We start from the raw sequence: 20,140 nt of genomic DNA on the forward strand, positions 1-20,140 counted from the left end.
CACGCGCCACTAAAAGCTACCATTTTAATGAGAACTTTTCCTGTGCTGGACTCTCTCCCTTTAGGAGACCCTTTTCCTGTTGAAAGTCAGATTTTATATACCCAAAACCAACCCCTAAACTCCAGCTGTGGCTGTATTTCAACTTCTTCAACATCAGAGTTCCAATCCGAGAGGAGAAGAGAATGTGTGTGGAGGAAGGGGAAAAACTTCTAGAAAAAAAGGTGAAGAGGAGTACATGAGAGCCCTGGGCTAGTAGCCTGTAGCCAAAGCATTCGTTTTTCCCCTCACGAGTAATATATGTATAACACAGCAGCTGCATCTGCTCCTGTCTTTGCTCTAGCGCTTTCCTTTGGCCTAACCCTTGCCTCGAACACTCTGCCTTTTCTAGTTAACCTGCTATAGGCTCATCCACCAGATTTCCCTGTGTTATTCATCACCCCACATTTTCTCCTGTGTCTCCATCACATATATCAGCATACAGTGTATATATCTGTCATCATTTTGCTTTTCTGACTTGCTACATAGGTAGCTCTGTAGGGTCAGGGCTAGTGTCTACCTCATTGACATAGTAGACACTCAGGAAATATTTGTTGAACAAATTTCCTGCCCATAACAGTGTTTTTATAGTTTTTGGATAGTTAATAGTATCAGCATCTGAATGTTCTAAGCATTCTAAAGACCTTCTCTCATTCATCCTGTCTGCAGTTTCTATGAATGTCACCCAGGGCCAGATAGCTCATTTATATTGACGAATTAAAACCCAAGAAGGTTAGATCTGTGTGTCCACGAGAATGCTAAAACTGTAGTCAAAATTTTTTATTCTGTATTTGCAGCTATACCACAACAGTGTTACCACCCGGTAACTGGGTTTTATTAGTTATCTATGCCCTTCTCGCAGTGCACAATTACATTAATTCCAGGCTAATTAAAAAAAAAAAGTCTCATGTCTAAGCATAACTCGACCTTTAGAATAATTCATGGTAGGCATCTTTCTTAAAATCATAGAGTACAATTAAGTTGTATGCTTAATTAAGTTGTGTTTAAACACAATGGGGGGATTTCTTAAGGGATTTTGCCTGTTGATTTCAGTTTTCTTAATAGACTTTATTTTTTTAGAGTAATTTTAGGATCACAGCAAAATTGAGAGGAAGATATGGAGGTGTCTGATATGCTCCTGCCCCTGCCCATGCATAGCCCCCCTGCTACCTGTACCCCCCACCAAAATGCGCATTTGTCAGAATCGATGGACCTGCATTGACACATCCTCACCACCCAGAGCCCACAGTTTACCTTAGGGTTCCCTCCAGGTGTTGTACGTTCTATGTGGCTGCTGTTTTCAGAAGCACATTTGCAGCCATAGGTTTAGATAACCTTTCAATGTTGATTTAAGGACACTTGTGGTTGTCACTTTCTACGTCCTGGTTAGCCAAGAAAGCGAATTCCTTGAGAAATTGGTGACTGATTCTCTGCAGCGCCCAGTTCAGTGACTTTTGCACACTAACTCTGAAAAGTGAAGCCTGCAGGAAACTGGGAGTGAGCTAACGCCACAAATCCGTTGTAGCAGCTAATGCCAGTGCTGCTGCTGTTGCTGCCAGGCTTTCATTGTTGGAATTTTGGCCACCGTCCTACAGACACATAATTCTCAAGTAATCTCAGAGGCTCTTTGTTTCATCTTGCCATTTATTTGTATGGGAAGATGATCATAGCCCAGTACTTACTAAGAGCTCTCAGGTCACTGCTCCCTTGCGGCTCCCATCCTGAAACCGCACTGGAGTGGTACAGAAGCTTCGCAGGTGGGAACCACCGAAGCGTGGACACGTCACTATTCACACGGGGGTTCTGGTCTCTCACGTGTGTTTCCAGGGTTCCTGCTGTCTCGTTGGAGAGATGGTCATTGAGCTGTTTGGAAGAGGGAGCTTTGTGATTCAGTAATTGACGGCTTGTGCCATTGTGTAAAATACATGCGTTTTTATAAAATACTGAGTAAGTGCTTTGTGGATATTATTAACAAATTATGGAAAGATAGAAAAATCAGAGTAACCGTATAACCAAATCGATCTCCTTAAATCCTTGATTTATTTTTTGACTAGGGGATAATTTCCCCTTAAAATTCTTATTTAGAATATGTATTTCTGCTCCCCAAGCATTAAACTTGGTTCGTGACAGACCTCAGGATTTGAAATGACCACATGCTTTCTGTTTTTTTAATATAAGCTACAGCCATTTACTTTACCCTATCTTGAATGATCAGTTCTTCTGACAGCGTTTATCTCTTTGTTTTGAAGGACAGAACTCGCCAAGATTATGCGTACCAGAGCCAAGGAAATTGAAGTGAAATTGCTTCTTTTTGCTATTCAGAGAACAACTAACTTTGAGGGGTTTCTCGCAAAACGCTTCTCCGGGTGCACCCTGACAGATGGAGCTCTGGTAGGACCTTCCTGAGGGAGGCTGGGACATGAAGTCAGGGTGTGCGTGCTTGGGCTTCACATCAGTCTTTAATCCGGTGGTTCCAGCCGGTGGCTCGAGTGCTCGATCCCCCAGTCCAGATATTTCGCTCAACTCGTGTGAGTGGTGACACAGAGTACTCTGTGGGTTTACCGTTTCCTATTGTGCGATACTTCACGTCTTTAGAATGTTCTGTCATCATTTTACGATGTTTTGCTCCATTTTACAGACTAGTAATTTTGTGAGTCATAGAGGCCTCACTTATTCACTCACAAATACCGTATTACTCTATCAACTGTTGAGTTTTATTACAATTAGGGTATGTTTTTACTTTAGAGTTCGTTTTCTTTTTTTCTTTTTTAAATGTTTATTTACTTTTGAGAGAGAAAGAGACAGAGTGTGAGCAGGGAGGGGCAGAGAGAGAGGGAGACACAGAATCTGAAGCAAGCTCCAGGCCCCGAGCTGGCACAGAGCCCCGTGCGAGGCCTGAACTCATGAACTGCAAGACCATGACCTGAGCTAAAGTCAGATGCTTAACCGACTGAGCCACCCAGGCACCCGTAGACTTTGTTTTCTTAATGTCTCTGGTGAGCAAACCAGGTCAGTGTGTCCCTGTAAACCTCAAAGCCAAGTGTACAAACCCACATGTCAGGGAACTACTAAATGATAAAAACACAAAAGTATGCACGCAGGCCTGAGGCCCGTGCACCTCCATTAGGAAGGCGGAATGTAGTGTTGTTAGTTAACATCGCTTAGTGTCTGTGTAACCAGACACGAGCTCCAAAGCGTCTCTCTAAAAACTGTTTCTGGAAACCCAGTCTCCTTGCCAACACATCAGTGTGCTTTCTTCAGATTTCCTATCCATGAGGAAACCAAATTTTTATGTTTTATGTAATTTCTGTTCACATCGTCACATACACGCACACACACACACACACACACACACACACACAGACTTTGAGCTTCTTGCATTCAGGAACCATGGTTGATTCATTTCTGTTCCCTGTCATGCAAAAAATACACAGACCTTGTGCAGGCAGGCAGGAGTGAGGAGGGAAGGACAAAAGGAGGGAGGGAGGAAGAAATCAAAGTTGAAAGAGTCCTGCTTCTTATATTCTTTTAAAACTGGTAACAACAGAGAACTGATGTGACTTGGTAGGAAAACCCTTGGACCAACAAGTCAAGAGATACTTGTGATCCAGTCCAGACTCTGCTGGAATTCAGTGAACTGCCTTCTCTGTTAAACGAAAAGCAGAAACTATCCTTCAATAACATTGTGCTAGGGGAAACAAGACATCAAACCCAGAAGCCACAAAGAAAAGTACTAAAAGATTTCACGACATAAAAAGAATGAAAGAGACCATTAACGTAACTAATGGATAAACAAGAAAGTAGGAAATAAAAATACAGTTTAAGCTATAAGACAAATGATTAATATCCAACATAAAAGAATTTTTCAAAATCAGTAAGAAAATGGCAAGTAACCAATTAGAAAAATGAGTACAGAGCCTAGCAAGAAATTCACTGAAGAAATAGTTGGCCAGTAAACTTGAAAAAAAATAGAAGAGGATACAAATGTTCTTACATCAGTTTGGCAGAAATGTTACAAGACTAACAATACAGTGGCCAGTATGCAAATACTTGCAGCCTTTCTGGAGACCAAGTCGTCATTATGTAATCAAAACTTTAAACGCGCATGCCCTGTGAGGCAACAGCTTAACATCTAGATAGGAGGTCTATAAAAAAATCTGTACATGTATCAGAAGATGTACCAAGAAAGAGGTGAACTGCAGCCTTAAAAGGGGGAAAAAAGTGGAGGTTTCTATGTTTCTATGTTTATCATTGAAAAATGATTACATATAATATAGCCATACTGTGGAACAGCAGTAGAATGGGGTCTCGATCTAGATGTGCTGTCATAGAAAAGAAACCCCTCACATACACTGTCTAGTGGAAAATGTAAGCTGTAGCCCAGTACATATGGTGTAATTCCTCTTGATGTAAAAAACAAAAAGCATGCTTATGTATGTATATGTGTAAGAAAAAGGTCTAGAAGTGACAACAGTGGCTGTCTCTGGGGAAGGAAGTTGGAGACGGTGGAGAGGTCCCAACATGGGACTTGAACTTACAACCCCAAGATCAAGAGTCGCACGCTCTACCAACTGAGCGAGCCAGGTGCCCCTGCAACACTCAATTTTAAGGCAAGACCATAAGGCCCTACCTACTTAGGGAAATAAAATACAAGGGACCACAGAGCACTCTTTCCATACTTAAAAAATAAAACTACATGTGTGTACTCCTCTGCTTGTTACTTCATGTTCAAAATTAATTTCTTTTTAGTAGTAACGAAAAAAATAAGCCATGAACCAAATGAAAATGCCCTTAAATAAACTGCAGGTCACAAAAGGAAATAATAGGTAATAGAAATGTGACTGAAAGAAGAATGCATTTCTCTCCTGAGACCTCTTTGGTGGACCTCAGCAGCTCCTGATATTCTCTCTGCCCTCCCCAAGCCGTTTCTGGCCTGGTTTCAGACGGACACTCATCTGGCTCTGGGTTTAGCCCCACAGAGGTCTGCTTGCGCACAGGAGGCTTAAGCATTGAACACAGACCCCATCCGAGAGTGCCCCACTGTGCACTCATGGCTTCCAGCCAGGCAGGGTCAGGGGAGCCAAAGGACGGGTTTGTCCAGCTGACTACGGGAAATAGAACCCCGTGGAGGCTGCTTGAATGACACCAGTGCCACACAAACACCTGTTTTGCGCCATTCTTCTCCTTCTCTGACTGGGCCCTACTTCCTGCTGGTTTTGCTTTTACATTTAGGAGGCTCTGGGATTACAGGGAAACAGATGGCCCCGTTGTATCTGATGACCAGGAGAGCCTGTAAACTTGGAGCTGTCCCAGGACGTGTCGCCTCTCATTCATGCTAGGAAATGCCCCACAGGTCCAAAGAGGCAGAGTAATGTGGGGGCCAGGAAGGCCCCCTTTGGACAAGGTGAGCCTAACAAACAGGATAACCCTGTAGAGACCATGAGAAACTGGGAGGGGCTGTGTGAAGACCACGCTTTTTTATAGAAAGTAGGTACAGGAATGCCAAAGTGGCAGTTGCCCGACTGTAAGCACCTTCTTTCTGTAGGGGAGGAGAGGGCTTGGGGGTGCTTGTCTCTCGGGGCAACATGGCCTCCCTCCACTGTCTAGGCTCCTGGGTTGCAGCCTTCTGTCTCCCTGTCTCCTGGCAGGTGCTGCGCTCTGTGGGGTTGGTCATGGTCAGATGGGAATGCTCGAACCTTTTTTTTTTTTTAAACCAATTTCTTCCCTTTTTTGTCTTCTGTTTTGAAAATTTTCTGGCATAATTGATTTATAAATTTCTCCAATTGTTCAGTTGTTGCTTCTTCTCCTGTCAAGTTTGCAAAGAGTTTCAGGTTACAAATCCTGGGCCAGAAAGTCCTGCTGAGCTATAAGCTCTTTATTCATCCCTCTCAATGGGGTCAGCAGTTTTCTCCACAGACTTCTCCAAACCATTCAACTCCTTTGGATCAGACTCATACCCCGGACCATTCTTTGTTTCAGTTATGACCCAGCAACCATTCTGCATTCCAAGTTCTGACAGCGGCTGCTCCATAACCTTTAAGGATTTCTGCTTAAAGATTAGTTAGTGGAAAGGCAACAACTCCAGTGGCCTCCTCAACAAGGCAGGCCAGGTCTTAGAGAATCGGTTCATTGCAGCCTTGCCTTGGGAATATGTAAATGTTGTGCTTCTCACTGTAGGTGATGTTCACCCTGAAGTGAGCCTGAGGTGCCATCACCTTGCTGTGGCCCAAGTGGGGCCTTCACCTGTAGCCCGTAGGTCTCAATGGCAGGGCCACTGGTAGATTAGTCATGGCCACTGACCATGCTCCCAACAGACAGTGTTGGGAAGGGGTGGCCTGGGCTAGGCTGGGCTGGGGGTCCAAGTGGCCTGACTCCCCAGTCTAGCTGCTAGGCACCCCACCTGAAGACTTGCTGCTCCCTGTCTCCTTACACCCTCCCTGAGCTGTCTAGCTTTTTGGAAATTTTTGTGGTTACCATTACTTCAGGGCATCAGAATAAACTACAAAGTAAACCCAGGTATATCTTGATACCCTATAACATATACCAAATTTCATAGAAAGTCAGTGAATTCCTTGCAAAGTTATGGGACAGATAAGTCAGCCAAGGAGTCAGTTGACCAAAGACCCTCCCAGGCCCACCCACGCCTCTCACTGATATTCAGACCCTGTTAAGCCCCTTGCTGACTGATTAACAATTAGGGTGAGCTATAGCGGCGATGAACTCACCTGGAAGGACCTATCACAGTCCAGTGCCTCTAACTGATCAGTGTGATAGGTCATCTTTGGCTCTTTTTTAACAGATGCCACTTTGACATCTGTTAGAGATGTCCACTGAAAGAACTTTAAGAACAGGGTTCGTCTGGTTTTAGGTACTAACCCTAACACAGTTACAGCGTCCTCTGCTGTAATTTCCTGGAGGAGGTGAGCTACCATTGCTTTTTGCTAATTGCCTAAGCTCCTGGCCCTTAAGAGGGATTCAAAATACTCTGTAAATTAAAATGCCTTGAAATTAAAAGCAAATGTCTGGATGTGACTTAACTGTACCTACATTCTCCAAAATCTATAAAGAACTTAATCAAACTCAGCACCCAAAAAACAATCCAGTGAAGAAATGGGTAAAAGACATGAACAGACAAGAAGACATCCAGATGGCTAACAGATGCATGGAAAGATGCCCAACATCACTCATCATCAGGGAAATACAAATCAGAACCATAATGAGATACCACCTCACACCTGTCAGAATTGCTAAAATTAACAATTCAGGAAACAACAGATGTTGGCGAGGATGCAGAGAAAGGGGAACACTTGTGCACTGCTGGTGGGAATGCAAACTGGTGCAGCCACTCTGGAAAACAGTACGCAGGTTCCTCAAAAAATTTAAAATAGAACTACCCAGCAATAGTACTACCAAGTATTTATCCAAGGGATACAAAAATGCTGATTCAAAGGGGCACATGCACCCCAATGTGTATAGAAGTGCTATCAACAATAGCCAAATTATGAGAAGAGCCCAAATGTCCATTGACTGATGAATGGATAAAGACGATGTGGTGTGTATATACAATGGAATATTACTTGGCAATCAGAGAGAATGAAATCTTGCCATTTGCAACAACGTGGATGGAACTAGGATGTATCATGCTAAGTGAAATAAGTCAGAGAAAGACAAATACTGTGTATGATTGCATTCATATATGGAATTTAAGCAACAAAAGAGATGAACATAGGGAAAGGGAAGAAAAAATAAGATAAAAACAGAGAAGGAGGCAAACCATAAGCGACTGTTAAATACAGAGAACAAATAGGGTTGCTGGAGGGGGTGTTGTGTAGGGGGATGGGCTAAATGGGGGATGGGCATTAAGGAGGACACTTGTTGGGATGAGCAGTGGGTGTTATATGTAAATGATGAATCACTGAATTCTCCTGAAACCATTATTACACTGTATGTTAATTAACTGGGATTTAAAAAAAAAAGCTATATCAACATGCATTATTAGTGACTCAATGATTAGATTCAAGGTAAACACTGTATTTAGCCTCTACAAAAGCAAAGTAGACTGGGTTAAGTTTTTATAACTGGCTCGCTGTAGTATTTTTAATAAAATTAAATTTTTAAATAAAATTAAAAAATTCCCGGGACACCTGGGTGGCTCCGTCGGTTGAGCGGCGGACTTCGGCTCAGGTCACGATCTCGCTGTCCGCGAGTTCGAGCCCCGCATCGGGCTCTGTGCTGACAGCTCAGAGCCTGGAGCCTGTTTCAGATTCTGTGTCTCCCTCTCTCTGACCCTCCCCCGTTCATGCTCTGTCTCTCTCTGTCTCAAAAATGAATAAACGTTAAAAAAAAAATTTTAAAAATTCCCCATTGCATAAGTTGCCTTTCTAAATAGAATCATCCTTTGCCTCTAGGGGTCATTTCAATATACATTTATACTGGCCCAGTTTTTTAAAGTACGTCGTAAATATACAAGCTGTAGATGTGATTTTTAATCACACGGTTTAAACATAACGAGAGCCCACACAAAGCAGCTTGCCCTATACCTCAGTCTTCCAGCAACTTAACACCTGTGTCAGGGAGACTGCACAAGTGGAGGAGGGCAGGGTCTTAGTGGTTCTGCCACAGTACAAGGACCTGGGTCCTGAGCACGGAAGGAGCTCTCCTTTGATGTTTCAAAATGTTTTATAAATGCTTTATTTGAATAGCATCCTAAGAGGATATTATCGTCTGCTTGTTTGTTTCTGATAAGAAAGCAATACACGGTCAAGATAGAAAATGTAGAAATTATAGCAAGAATGGAGAAGAAAAAAAACCGTCATTTATTTTCCCATCAGTCAGAGGTGAAGATTTGGGGTTCATTTTCCACAGGCGAAATTGCACTTTTAAAATAGATTTTTAGGGGCGCCTCAGTGCCTCAGTTGGTTCAGTGTCCAACTTTGGCTCAGGTCATGATCTCATGGTTTGTGAGTTCGACACCGCGTTGGGCTCTGTGCCGACAGCTCAGAGCCTGGAGCCTGCTTTGGATTCTGTGTCTCCCTCTCTCTCTGCCCCTCCCCTGCTTGCACTCTATCTCTCTCTCAAAAATCAAAGATTAAAAAAAAATTTTAAATATATTTTTAAATTGAAATGTAATTCATATAACAAAATTTCACATAATACATTTAAAGTATACGGTTCAGTTGTTTTTAGTATATTCATAAGGTTATGCCAGCATTCCAACTATCCAATTCTAAGACGTTTCCATTGTCCCCAAAAGAACCCTGCCCCACTCCCACTGTAGCAGCCACTTCTAATTTCCTCCTTCCCCCCCCAACCCCAGCCCCAGGCAAGCACTAATCTATTTTCTGTCTTTATGGGTTTGCCTATTCTGGATATTTCATATAAATGGAATCTTGTAATATGTGGCCTTCTGTGCCTGAATTTCTTCACTCAGCATAGCGTTTTTAAGAGGTTCATCCATTGGGTAACATGTATCAGTATTTCAGTCCTTCTTTTTTTTTTTTAATGATTTTAAAAAAATTTTTAACATTTATTTATTTTTGAGAGAGACAGAATATGAGCGGGCAGGGGCAGAGCGAGAGTGGGACACAGAATCTGAAGCAGGCTCCAGGCTCTGAGCTGTCAGCACAGTTATATGTTTATTTTGAGAGAGAGAGCAAGAGCAGGGGAGGGACAGAGAGAGAGAATCCCAAGCAGGCTCCACACTCAGCACAGAGCCTAACTCAGGGCTGTATCCCAAGGAACCCCGACATCATGATCTGAGCCGAGATCAAGAATTGGCTGCTTAACCCACTGAACCACCCAGGCGCCCTTCAGTCCTTTTCATGGCTGAATCATATTCCATTGCTTGGGTAGATGCTTTAAGCCATTTATCAGTTAATAGACATTTGAGTTGTTTCCACTTTTTGGCTGTTACAATGCTGTGAACATTAATGGACCAGTTTTTGTATAAATATGTTTTCAGTGTTCTTGGTAGTGTACCCAAGAGTGGAATCACTGGGTTACATGGTAACTCTGTGTCTAACTTCTTGAGGAACCATCATTGTTTTCCACAGCAGCTACGCCATTTTATATTCTCACCACATGTGTAGGGAGGTTTTCATTTTTCCACGTTTTTGCCAGTAGTTACTACTTTCTGGGTTTTTTTTGTTTTTTAATTACTACAGCCATCCTCATGGATAGAAAGTAGTATCTCATTGTGGTTTTGATGTGCATTCTCCTAGTGACTGATAACACTGAACATCTTTTCAGTGTGTTTATTGGACTTCTTCTTTTGAGAAATGTCTATTCAAGTCCTTTGCCCATTTTTTAACTGGGTCGTTTGTATTTTTCTTGTTAAGTTGTGAGAGGGTTTTCTAAAACAATATTTTCTAGATATAGTCTATCATAGATCAGCTGCATGGTTTGTAAATATTTTCTCCCATTCTGTGGGTTGTCTTTTCACTTTTTTGATAGTGTCCTTTGATACACAAAAGTTTTCCATTTTGATGAGATCCCACTTTTCTAGGTTTTTTTTTCTTTTGTTCTTTGAGTTTTGGTGTCATCCTCAAGGTCACAAACATTTACCTATGCTTCATCCTAAGAGTTTTATAGTCTTTGTTCTTATATTTAGATCTTTGATCCATATTGTTTGTTTTTATATATGATATATAAATACAATTTTTAATGTTTATTTATTTTGAGAGAGAGAGAATGCGTGAGCGTATGTGAGTGGGATAGGGGCACACAGAGAGAGAAAGAATCCCAAGCAGCTGTGCTGAGAGCACAGAGCCTGATGTGGAGCTTAATCGCACAAACCGTGAGATTGTGACCTGAGCAGAAATGAAAAGTTGGACGTCTAACCACCTGAGCCACCTAGGCACCCCATGATGTGTAAATACAATTTTAAAGCTTACTTTCCTTCGTTATGTCAAAGCTCAAGTGGTTTCTCGATCAGTATATAATACTTCATTGTATAGATAGTCCAGAATTTCCTTAACTATCCTTTTCTTGTTGGACCCTTAAGTACTTGTCATTTTTTCACTACTATAAATAAGGTCATGGTGAACACAGTTTTGTTCACATTGGAAATTATTTTCTTATGATACAAGTTGAATGAATTACAGGGCCAAAAAGTAGGAGTATTTTCATATTTAAGATAGCCTCTGGTTTTTTTTTTTTAATTTTTTAGTGTTTATTTACTTACTTTTGAGAGAGAGCACAAGTGGGGGAGGGACACAGAGACGGAGGCACAGAATCTCAAGCAAGGATAGCCCTGTTTTAAACTGCTTTCTGTATTCTTGTCTCTTATAAATGCACCTGCCTAGTCTCCCAGCACTGAATCTTGATGTTAGTGACAGTTTGTTAAAATTCAGAAGAAATAGTTACTCTGCTTTTCGTGAAATTCATGGTGCTCATGTATTGATGCCTGATGTAAAGGGGTAACTGCCAGATTAAAAAAAGGCAAAGCAATCCGAAAATGTTTCTTTAGAGTAATACATGCTTCGCCTCCTAGGCACACACTCAAGAGAATTGAAAATTCTCCTGTGTTTGTACAAACACTTGTACGTGAATGTTCATGGCAGCACTATTCACGATAGCCAAAAAGTAGAAACAACCCAAATGTCTATTAATGGACAAATAGATAAGCAAAATATGGCATATCCTTACAGTGGAATATTATTCAGCAAAAAAAAAAAAAAAAAACTGAAATACTGATACATATTATAGGATTAACCTCCAAAACACTGTACTAAGTGAAAGATGCCAGACACAAAAGGCCACATGTTATATGAATCCATTTATATGAAATGTCAGGGATGGGCAAATTCATAGAGATAGTAAGTAGATTAGGAGTTACCAGGGATTGGGGGAAGGGAAGGATTGGAAGTGACAGCTAGTGGATATGGGGCCTCCTTTGGGGTAAAAACGGTTCTGGGACTAGATAGATAGTGGTGATGGTGGCACAGCTTTGTGAATATACTGAAAATCACTAAATTTTAAGTCACCAAAAATGGTGAATTTTATGTTAATCATGTATCACAGTTTTAAAATACTAAGCGTTTTAGAAAATACCGAGTTTAGTTATAAATCATCTTCACACTTCAGATAACTTGCCTACCAAAAAAAGAGAAGAGAGAAATAGCTTATTAAAGCTCAAACAGAATAAAATATTTTAAAAGGACAACCTCTTCCTTCTTAGTTGCCCTAAATCCCTCTCCCCATAGATGTCCACTGTTTAATAGCTTGAGACCCTCCAACAAGCATACACGCACAAACGCACAGGTTTCTTTGTTTTGTTTACAGAAAATAGAAAATGTTGCCTGTGTGTCCAAAGAAGATTTTAATGAGTGTTTCCCATCTGACCAGGATTTATTCACAAAGTTTTTCAAGGCCGCTGTTTGGGCAGAGCCTTAGGAAAAGATGAAAAATTGAATCAGACAGGTGCCTACGGTCTAGCGGAAAAAGGAGCCAATGTGTAACAGTCACAGTGTAAGATACGAGCACGGTGTACCAAGAGAGGTCCCAGTGATACTAAAGCAGGTGTGCAGAGCCCTGTGTTTACAGGCCTATCAACTGGAGCCTCCAGGTCATCTCTTTAAGGACGAATCAGGAGTGGGGCTGAAGTAAAGCATTTATGGAATAAGAAGTACAGAGATTGTGGAATTTTCGTCCTGTAACTGAAAGCTTTCTCCTCCAGGGAGAGGAAACAGATTGGTCTTAAATTTCAGAGTGCCTTCTCTGATCACTTGAAGTGTCCAGCTAGGGCCTCAGGAAAGCATTTGTGCAGCTGGACCCCGATGCAGACACACTACTGACTAAAGCCGCGTTCTCTCTTCCAGTAGTAAATTAGACAGGTTGGCCGGCCTGTACACCTTATTGTTTTGGAGGTGTTGGGAACGCCATGTGGTTTAGTTAGGAGGAATTAACTTTCTATCCGAAGAATTTTTCTTTCCTGTATGGACTTGAAATCAACTGTCCTCATGGCAAAAAGAATGAATTCTTGTAACATTGGAAAGTCGTTCATTTCTTGGCAATTTTTTTTGTTTTATTTAGCATCCCCAGAGCTCATGAACTGTGTCATTTGAGTTATTTCTAATCTAAACCCAAACCTGTAATTCTTTATGGCCTATGACAGCTGCAGAGCAGAAATGAGAGGCGTGGTGTGGTTGGCTCTGACAACAGGGCTCTTGCATAGAAGGCTTCAGTTGTGCTGGTGATTGCTGGCTGCAAAGATTTAGGCTTTCATCACTGCAGATGAATCTGAGCGCTGAACTAGCCCTCCAAACAGCAAGCGTCTGTATCCGCCCTTCAGGGCTTTCTCCTCCGTTTACCATAGAGGAAGGCAGCAGCTCAGCACCTGCCTGTGCCTTTGTAATTTGATGGACCCATTATTTTAATTTCCTGGAGATAGCCCAAAGAGGCAGAGAGTAGGGACAAAATCCTATTTGTGATTGAAGGAATTCTTTTTTTTTTTTTAAGTTTATTTATTGGGGGGAAGGGGCAGAGAGAGAGAATCCCAAGCAGCCTCTGCCCTGTCAACGCAGAGCCCAACACTGGGCTTGATCTCATGAACTGTGAGATCATGCCCTGAACTGAAATCAAGCCTAACTGAGCCACCCGGATGCCCCTAAAAGGGAATCCTTTCTACCACACTTCGGAGCCCTGTGCTCCCACTTCTTCCCCATCTCAGAGATGCTCCATTGAGAGGGGCACAGCCACAGTTCGACCCCTTTAAACACTAATGAGAGCCCCCACCTACTGAGCGTTCCTAGTGCCAGCCGTGGTGTTGAGCCGCTTGGTACACGTGTCATGCTTCAGCAACACGGTCTCATTTGATCCTCACGCAGCTCTGTGTGGTGGGCATCGATACCCCTCACAAAGGAAGAGCTGAGGCTTGGAGGAGCTGAGCAGCGTATCCAAGCGATAGAGCGCGGACACAAACCCAGGTGTGTCACTCCCTTAATGGTGACACCAGCCATATGGTTGCTCTGGCCAAAAAGTGACTGACCCTTGATTCCTTTCTTTCCTTCACCTGTCCCCCAGTCCTCTTGGCTTTATCTCCTAAGTATGTCCCAAATCCGGCTGCCTGTGTCAGTCTCCACAACACTGGCTTAGTCCAGTCCTGGGTCAGTCTTTGCTTGGAACCCTTGGAACCAGCCTCTTAAACTGGTCTTCGTGCGTTACAGTCCATCCTCTCCACAGCAGTGGAATGATCTTTTAAAAATCGAAACTAGATCACATCACTTCCCTGTTTAAAACCCCCCAGTGACTGCCCAGTTGCACTGCGAAGAAAATCTCACCTTTACCACGGCCCACGGAGGTCTGTGATTGGGCTCCTGCTGCCTCTCTTTCTTCATGTCCCCTGTCCTCCTCCCTGTCCCTCGGACTCACCAAGCCTGTTCTAGGCATTGCACGAGTGCTCTTTCCAGATCTTTGCCTGACTAGCTCTTTCTCATTCTGGTCTCTGCTCAGATATCACCTCCTTGAAGGGGCCTTGTCTGATCACCTGTATAAAGAAGCACTTGGAAATACTGTTTGAAAGATACATTGCTTTCTAAAAATAACCCAATTCTAAAAACAAACTATTTCGGGTTAAGTTTATAGGGACTTTTTTCCCCTTAGCAGGCAAAGCAGCCAAAGTTTGGAGTGTATACATTTTAAATGTTTACTTGGTAGTTACACCATATTGTTTCTCAGCAGGATACTGTAGAAGTCATTGTCCTACTAATGGTTACCTTAAAGCTAATGCATTGATCACAAGGTTTTTCTCATACAGAGTCTTTATCTAGCAACATAACAGCATCTAAGTGTTTGGGCCAAGAATTAAGTAGTTTACATGAGTGTAAGCAGAATGGGCTTAAAGCCTAAACTGGACACTGGTGTGGCTTGTGTTTTTTGTGTTCAAATTGTTTATATTTTTCTGGATTGTTTTTGTCTGTTTGTTGTTGTTGGTTTTTTTTTCCTTGTATCTTCATCTGATATCCTAACACTTAACAAAGTCATTCACTCTGTACAGTCCATGTGCTGTCCCTCTTGGCTTAGAGGGTTAGTTCAAGTTTCTCTGCTGATATATGTGAAAATGTCACATTTAGAAACACCCTCTCCACCTGGCTTCTTGTCTCCAAAGAGCCGTTCCTTGCCCCTTCCCCTGACCCCCAGCACCAGCCAATCCCTTTTCTCCTCCTTGTCCACTTAGTTTTCTTTCTGCTAGGACTCCCAGCTCCCTGACATAAACAACATATTCAGGTCAAATTTGTAAAAAAAATTCCAAAGAGCTGCCTCAGTTCTGTTGTTGCACTGGAATTATCATCACCATTGTCCCTTGTATGTGCCGTGTGCCCCTTCTCCCCTTTTGCACACTTCCTCCCATCTGATCCTTCAGGTAGTCCTGTACCTGTGACCTCAGGCTGCTATGGCTGAGAGAATTTAGGGGATTGGCCAGCGCCGAAGAGTTGGAGCTAAAGCCCATACTTCCTGCCTCCAGCTTTCCCACTAGCCTGTGTTCCCACTCAGGGACATATTTTAACAGAGTATTCATCATCAGGACCTAGGAAGTAATTTTTCCCTAGGAGATTTTGTTGTGTTTCCGGTAATGGGACTTATTTGGGAAGGGACTCCTGTCTATAATCTAGAACACATAAGATTAGCTTTATAGTTTGTTCTTGAATTCCAACCCATCCAGCATTTTGATTCATTCATATTCGGGGAGCAGCTAGTCAATGCCAGGCACCAGACAGAGGGTGAGGAAGACAGACATGGTCCCTGCCATTACAGAATCTAGTGGGGATAAGACAGACAACTGGGTATTTGCAATATTTTAATAAATACCTTGGTCTGGGGACATACTGGGTAGGATAGAAGCATGTAGCAGGGGCATCTAACCCAAACTTGACAGATGGGGAAGGCTTCCCAGAAGAAGGGACTTCTGATTTGAAGGCTGAAGGAGGAATGAGAGTTTTAGCCAGATTGGGTTTGGGGTGGGATGGGCAATAAGGTTTCAGGAAGATGCAAGACAGTTTGAAGGCCAGGAGGTGAGAATGTGGTCCATGTCGTCTCCATTCTTGCTCATTACATCAGATTTTGTGATTCAGCTGTTGGAGAGACTAGGAAAAAAGCAGATCGATGGCAAAAGGTATTGAGGGTATACTCAGGTAATACCTGTCTCTTTCTCATGTCTTCTTGACAGAAAAAACTCGAGTCTCCACCCCAATCGACCAATCCCTTCCTGGAAGATGAACCAGCGCCAGAAATGGAGGAACTGGCGATAGAGAAGGGAGACTTAGATCAAGTAAGTCCAGTTTGCATCTCCACATGTGACCTACCCAATGTTTGCTTCCGATTATGGGTCTGCTCGCTCTAAATATGGTCCTTTGGCTCTTGACCACATGCAGAGATGACAACTTTGGTGGTCTTAGAGAAAGCCTTTATCTGAAAACTGAATGGAAGAACAGCCCGTCCTGCCCACCTCTGTTCCCCAAGAGCTTCCCCACTGGAATGACCGACACGCACAAGCTTCATTGGCCCGTGCAGTGCAGCGGTGGGAACTCCGCCCTGCCTTGTCCATCACCTCCTGTGCCTGCCAGCCTAGCCCTCGATGGTGTCCTTGTCTGTCCGGTGACCACACCAGAAGCTCAGCAATCCCCCGTGAAGTTAGCAGCACCATCAGCTAGGAGAGGCCTCTACTCAGTGTAAGCCAAGCACTTGAGGTCTGGAAGCCATCGGGGCGGCCTGGAAACATCCAGGTGACCAATGGCATATTTGGAGAGTTACTTTTCAGAGCACACTAACACTTTCATTTCCTTTGGATTTTCTTTCCAACTCTAAATTTCCTCTCCCTCCATCCTATAGAATGGTGTTGCTGTTTCACTGCCATTTTATGGCAGAGTGGTTAGAGCAATAAATCAGACCTCTTCCTGTCTGGATTAGCGATCCCTCCTTTTTAATTTTCTACACTTGGCTGCTCGAGGATTATTTTATAGTGTTGTTTTGCTCCAGACACCGCCGAAAGGGGGCTGGCTGGGAAGACCAGCCTGGGAAACCTGTAGCCATGCACTTTGCAGCTAACCCTGCATTCCTAGCACGGTGAGGGTAGGTGGACGATCGTGGCAGGAGCCAAGAGAACAGAATTTCCAGGAGCAATTCCGAAGCAATGTGGTGGAATGTGTCTGGTCCACTGATTAAATAATTGTAATAACGTGGATACTTCACATTTTCATGGGCTTTATAGTTTCAGGTTCTTCTACATGCTCCGTTCCATTTCCTCTTCCCAACCCCTGCCTCTCTCTTTGTAGGGTTCTATATATGAGCTGTAGTGCGTGCTGCTCAGAGAGGTCAAGTGATTTGCCCAGGGGTACAGCGTTTGGGCGTGGAAGAGCAAAGACCGAAAGCAAGGTCTAGAAGTCAGAGACTAGAATTCCTTTCCTGGAGCTCTTTCACTACACCGGGGTGTCTCAGTGAAAAGTGGAGAACACAGAAATGAACCCCATGAATACAGGCGGATACACAAACTGGAAGGATACCTCAGGGCTATATCCCAGAGATCTGTGGGATTAGGTATAACCGATTTAAAGCCATCATATCAACTCTTGTGGGAGAAAACAGATTTCTTCCAACTAAAGAAATGCATCTCTCACATTTGGAGAGGAAGGACCCCGATAGGAAGGAGTCTGGACGTAGAGTTCACTTTTCTGGTGTGTCCTCTACCCACACTCCGTCGCCTGCACCCGTTTGAGCTTTGGGTGGTAGTTCTGTTTTCAGGGCTCTGTGTCTTCCCAGTGCTGGTGGCTGCCATGAAAAGTTACCCTTTAGCCAGTCATCTCTGGATGTCGTTAAACTGGATTATGACAGCAGCCCCCGTTACTACGAAATCGGTTTGGTAGATACGATATGATTTGTCTCCCTCGTGGAACTGTTTGCTCATCCTGGAAGCCAGACGTTATTGTTGTAAGGACGAAGACTGCTCATTCCAAGGACACAGGACACAGATCCAGGGGGTAGGGCAGAGCCAGACTCTGGTCCGCTGTTAACTGACCACGTGGTAGGTTTTTACTGTCTCTAGACTTACCTAGTTTTTTTCGTCTTTAGAGAGAGCCTGTGGTTTTCAAACTATATTCCTTGGTGCCCCATCCCATGTCACTGGGGAGTTGGGAGGAGATCAGGGCTCTGAGTCCCTCCAAAACAGAGCAGTTCTGTTCTGAGTCACATCTGTCATGGAATCCTTTCAAACCAGGGGTTTGAGATCTGTTTAAAAAGAAAGTACCAAAAACCCCTAGGCTAGATGACCCACCTGCAGTTTCCTTGGCCATTGCTTGTCAGTGAGGACACGTGTGCACCAGTGACTAAGGCCTCCTCACATTCCGTCCCCAGCCTCCTGTGGCCTCCCCTGCCCATGTCTTGCTGGCGGTCCATTAAGTGGGAGCTCCAGGATCTCCGTCTTCCCAGCCACTTACTGGCTTCTGGAGTTGGGTGCGCAGGAAGCACGGGAGCCCCATGGGGCCTCAGGGAGGAACTCCACAGGGTATTAGGTGAGCCGAGCCTGCGGTTGTCTGGGGTTACCCAACTCACTGCGTCACTGCATAAGTAGACAGTTGGCCCGCAAGGTCCAAGGGCCTCTCCCTGCTCGCTCCTGGAGTGTATGCTGTTGAGAAAGGGGTGTGAACTCGAGAAGAGGTATTTAGTTTGAGCAGTCAGTTGCCATCCTACTCCCAGTGTTAAAAAACGGCATCCGAAAGGGGACTGAAGGTGCCCAGAGACAGAGAAGAAGCGAGGAATTTCTGGTTTAAAAACATACCCTTCTGGTGATCCAAGCAGTTAGATTTAATCTCTTTACACTGGATAGTAATAAAAGGAAATGGGGCCAGCTGCACAGCTCCTTACTGTGACAACAGTAACCTTCTATTATTCCATCTAACTCCGGGAGGAAATAACTTAAACATCTGCGGCTTTTGGACAGAATTCACACACTCAGAAATGCAGCCCGAATGCTACTGCTAAATGACTTAGTATGTACTTTAAGCTGAGAATCAACCCTTTGGGGAGCTGGCCGGTGCGAAGGGAGACGCCAGTTTGAGCTGAAATTCCAGCACCTCTTATCTAAATAGGAGCACAGTCATAAAGCAGCTATAGGCCGGAGGCAGCCCTGTGGACAAAAATCAAAAAGGAAACTTTGGGCAGTCCCTCCCATTATTCCCCTTTTGCTTCCAACTCACACTAAAAACGCTGCAAGGGACCAGGAGGCGAGGTGTTGGGTCTCCGCTCCCTGCCAGGAGCGGCATTAGTGGGCAGTCACCTGCCATAGGGTTGGGACGCCCGCGTGGTCTGACGATGTTCTGTGGGGTCCGAGTGTTGTTCCATGGGGCCTCATCGAGCACATGGCCTGTGGAAGACTGACCATGATGAGATTGCTGGAATAGCATGTAGCTGTTTTCTTTTATCCCTTAGACTCTTTTTTTTTTATGCGTATGCCGAGCGAGCTCCTCAGACTCTCCTCGACAAAGATTTTTATCATATATTGCTTTTGCACACACATAAAAAGGAAAATGAGTGAAATAAATAGGTTAAGATACTCCTAAGACAACTTCACAGTCAGAGTCCAAGTCTCCTGTACCACTTTTTAAGAAATCTTTGTATGCTGGGGCTCCTGGGTGGCTTAGTCAGTTAAGTGTCTGACTTTGGCTCAGGTCATGATCTCACGGTTTGTGAGTTCGAGCCCCGCGTCAGGCTCTGACAGCTCAGAGCCTGGTGCCTGCTTCTGATTCTGTGTCTCCCTCTCTGTCTGCCCCACCCTGGCTTGCACTCTGTCTCTCGAAGAAGAATAAATGTTTTTTAAGAAAAAAAAGCTTTGTATTTTTAAATAATTATAAAGTCATAAGTAGTTGCAGAGTGCAGAGAGGTCCTGTGTACCCATCTCCTCCTAGCTTCCCCCAGCAGTGACAGCTACCATAACTGTACTGCATTATTAAATCTGTGAAATTGATTCTAACCCCTGTTGTACTCAGGCTTGGAGGTCTGCATTTTCCCACACTGTTGTCGTCCAGGCTGTCCAGAGCACGGGTGATGTGCCATTGCTTGAGTGCTCCACCACCGTCTCTGGGGTTACCTGCCAGGCCGTCCGCAGCCATCTCTC

The 20,140-nt window shown here is 43.8% G+C and overlaps 1 protein-coding gene across 1 annotated transcript in view; it reads left to right on the forward strand.

Annotated features, from left to right (window-relative positions):
* Positions 1-20,140, forward strand: part of VPS53 (VPS53 subunit of GARP complex) — a 136,060-nt gene that overhangs the window by 57,375 nt on the left and 58,545 nt on the right. The window contains exons 11-12 of the mRNA XM_049636716.1: positions 2,286-2,427; positions 16,202-16,303. Of these exons, the coding sequence (XP_049492673.1) occupies positions 2,286-2,427; positions 16,202-16,303 (244 nt within the window). The remainder of the gene's footprint in view (positions 1-2,285; positions 2,428-16,201; positions 16,304-20,140) is intronic.

Source organism: Panthera uncia, chromosome E1, assembly GCF_023721935.1.
Source record: "Panthera uncia isolate 11264 chromosome E1, Puncia_PCG_1.0, whole genome shotgun sequence".
NCBI lineage: Eukaryota > Metazoa > Chordata > Mammalia > Carnivora > Felidae > Panthera > Panthera uncia.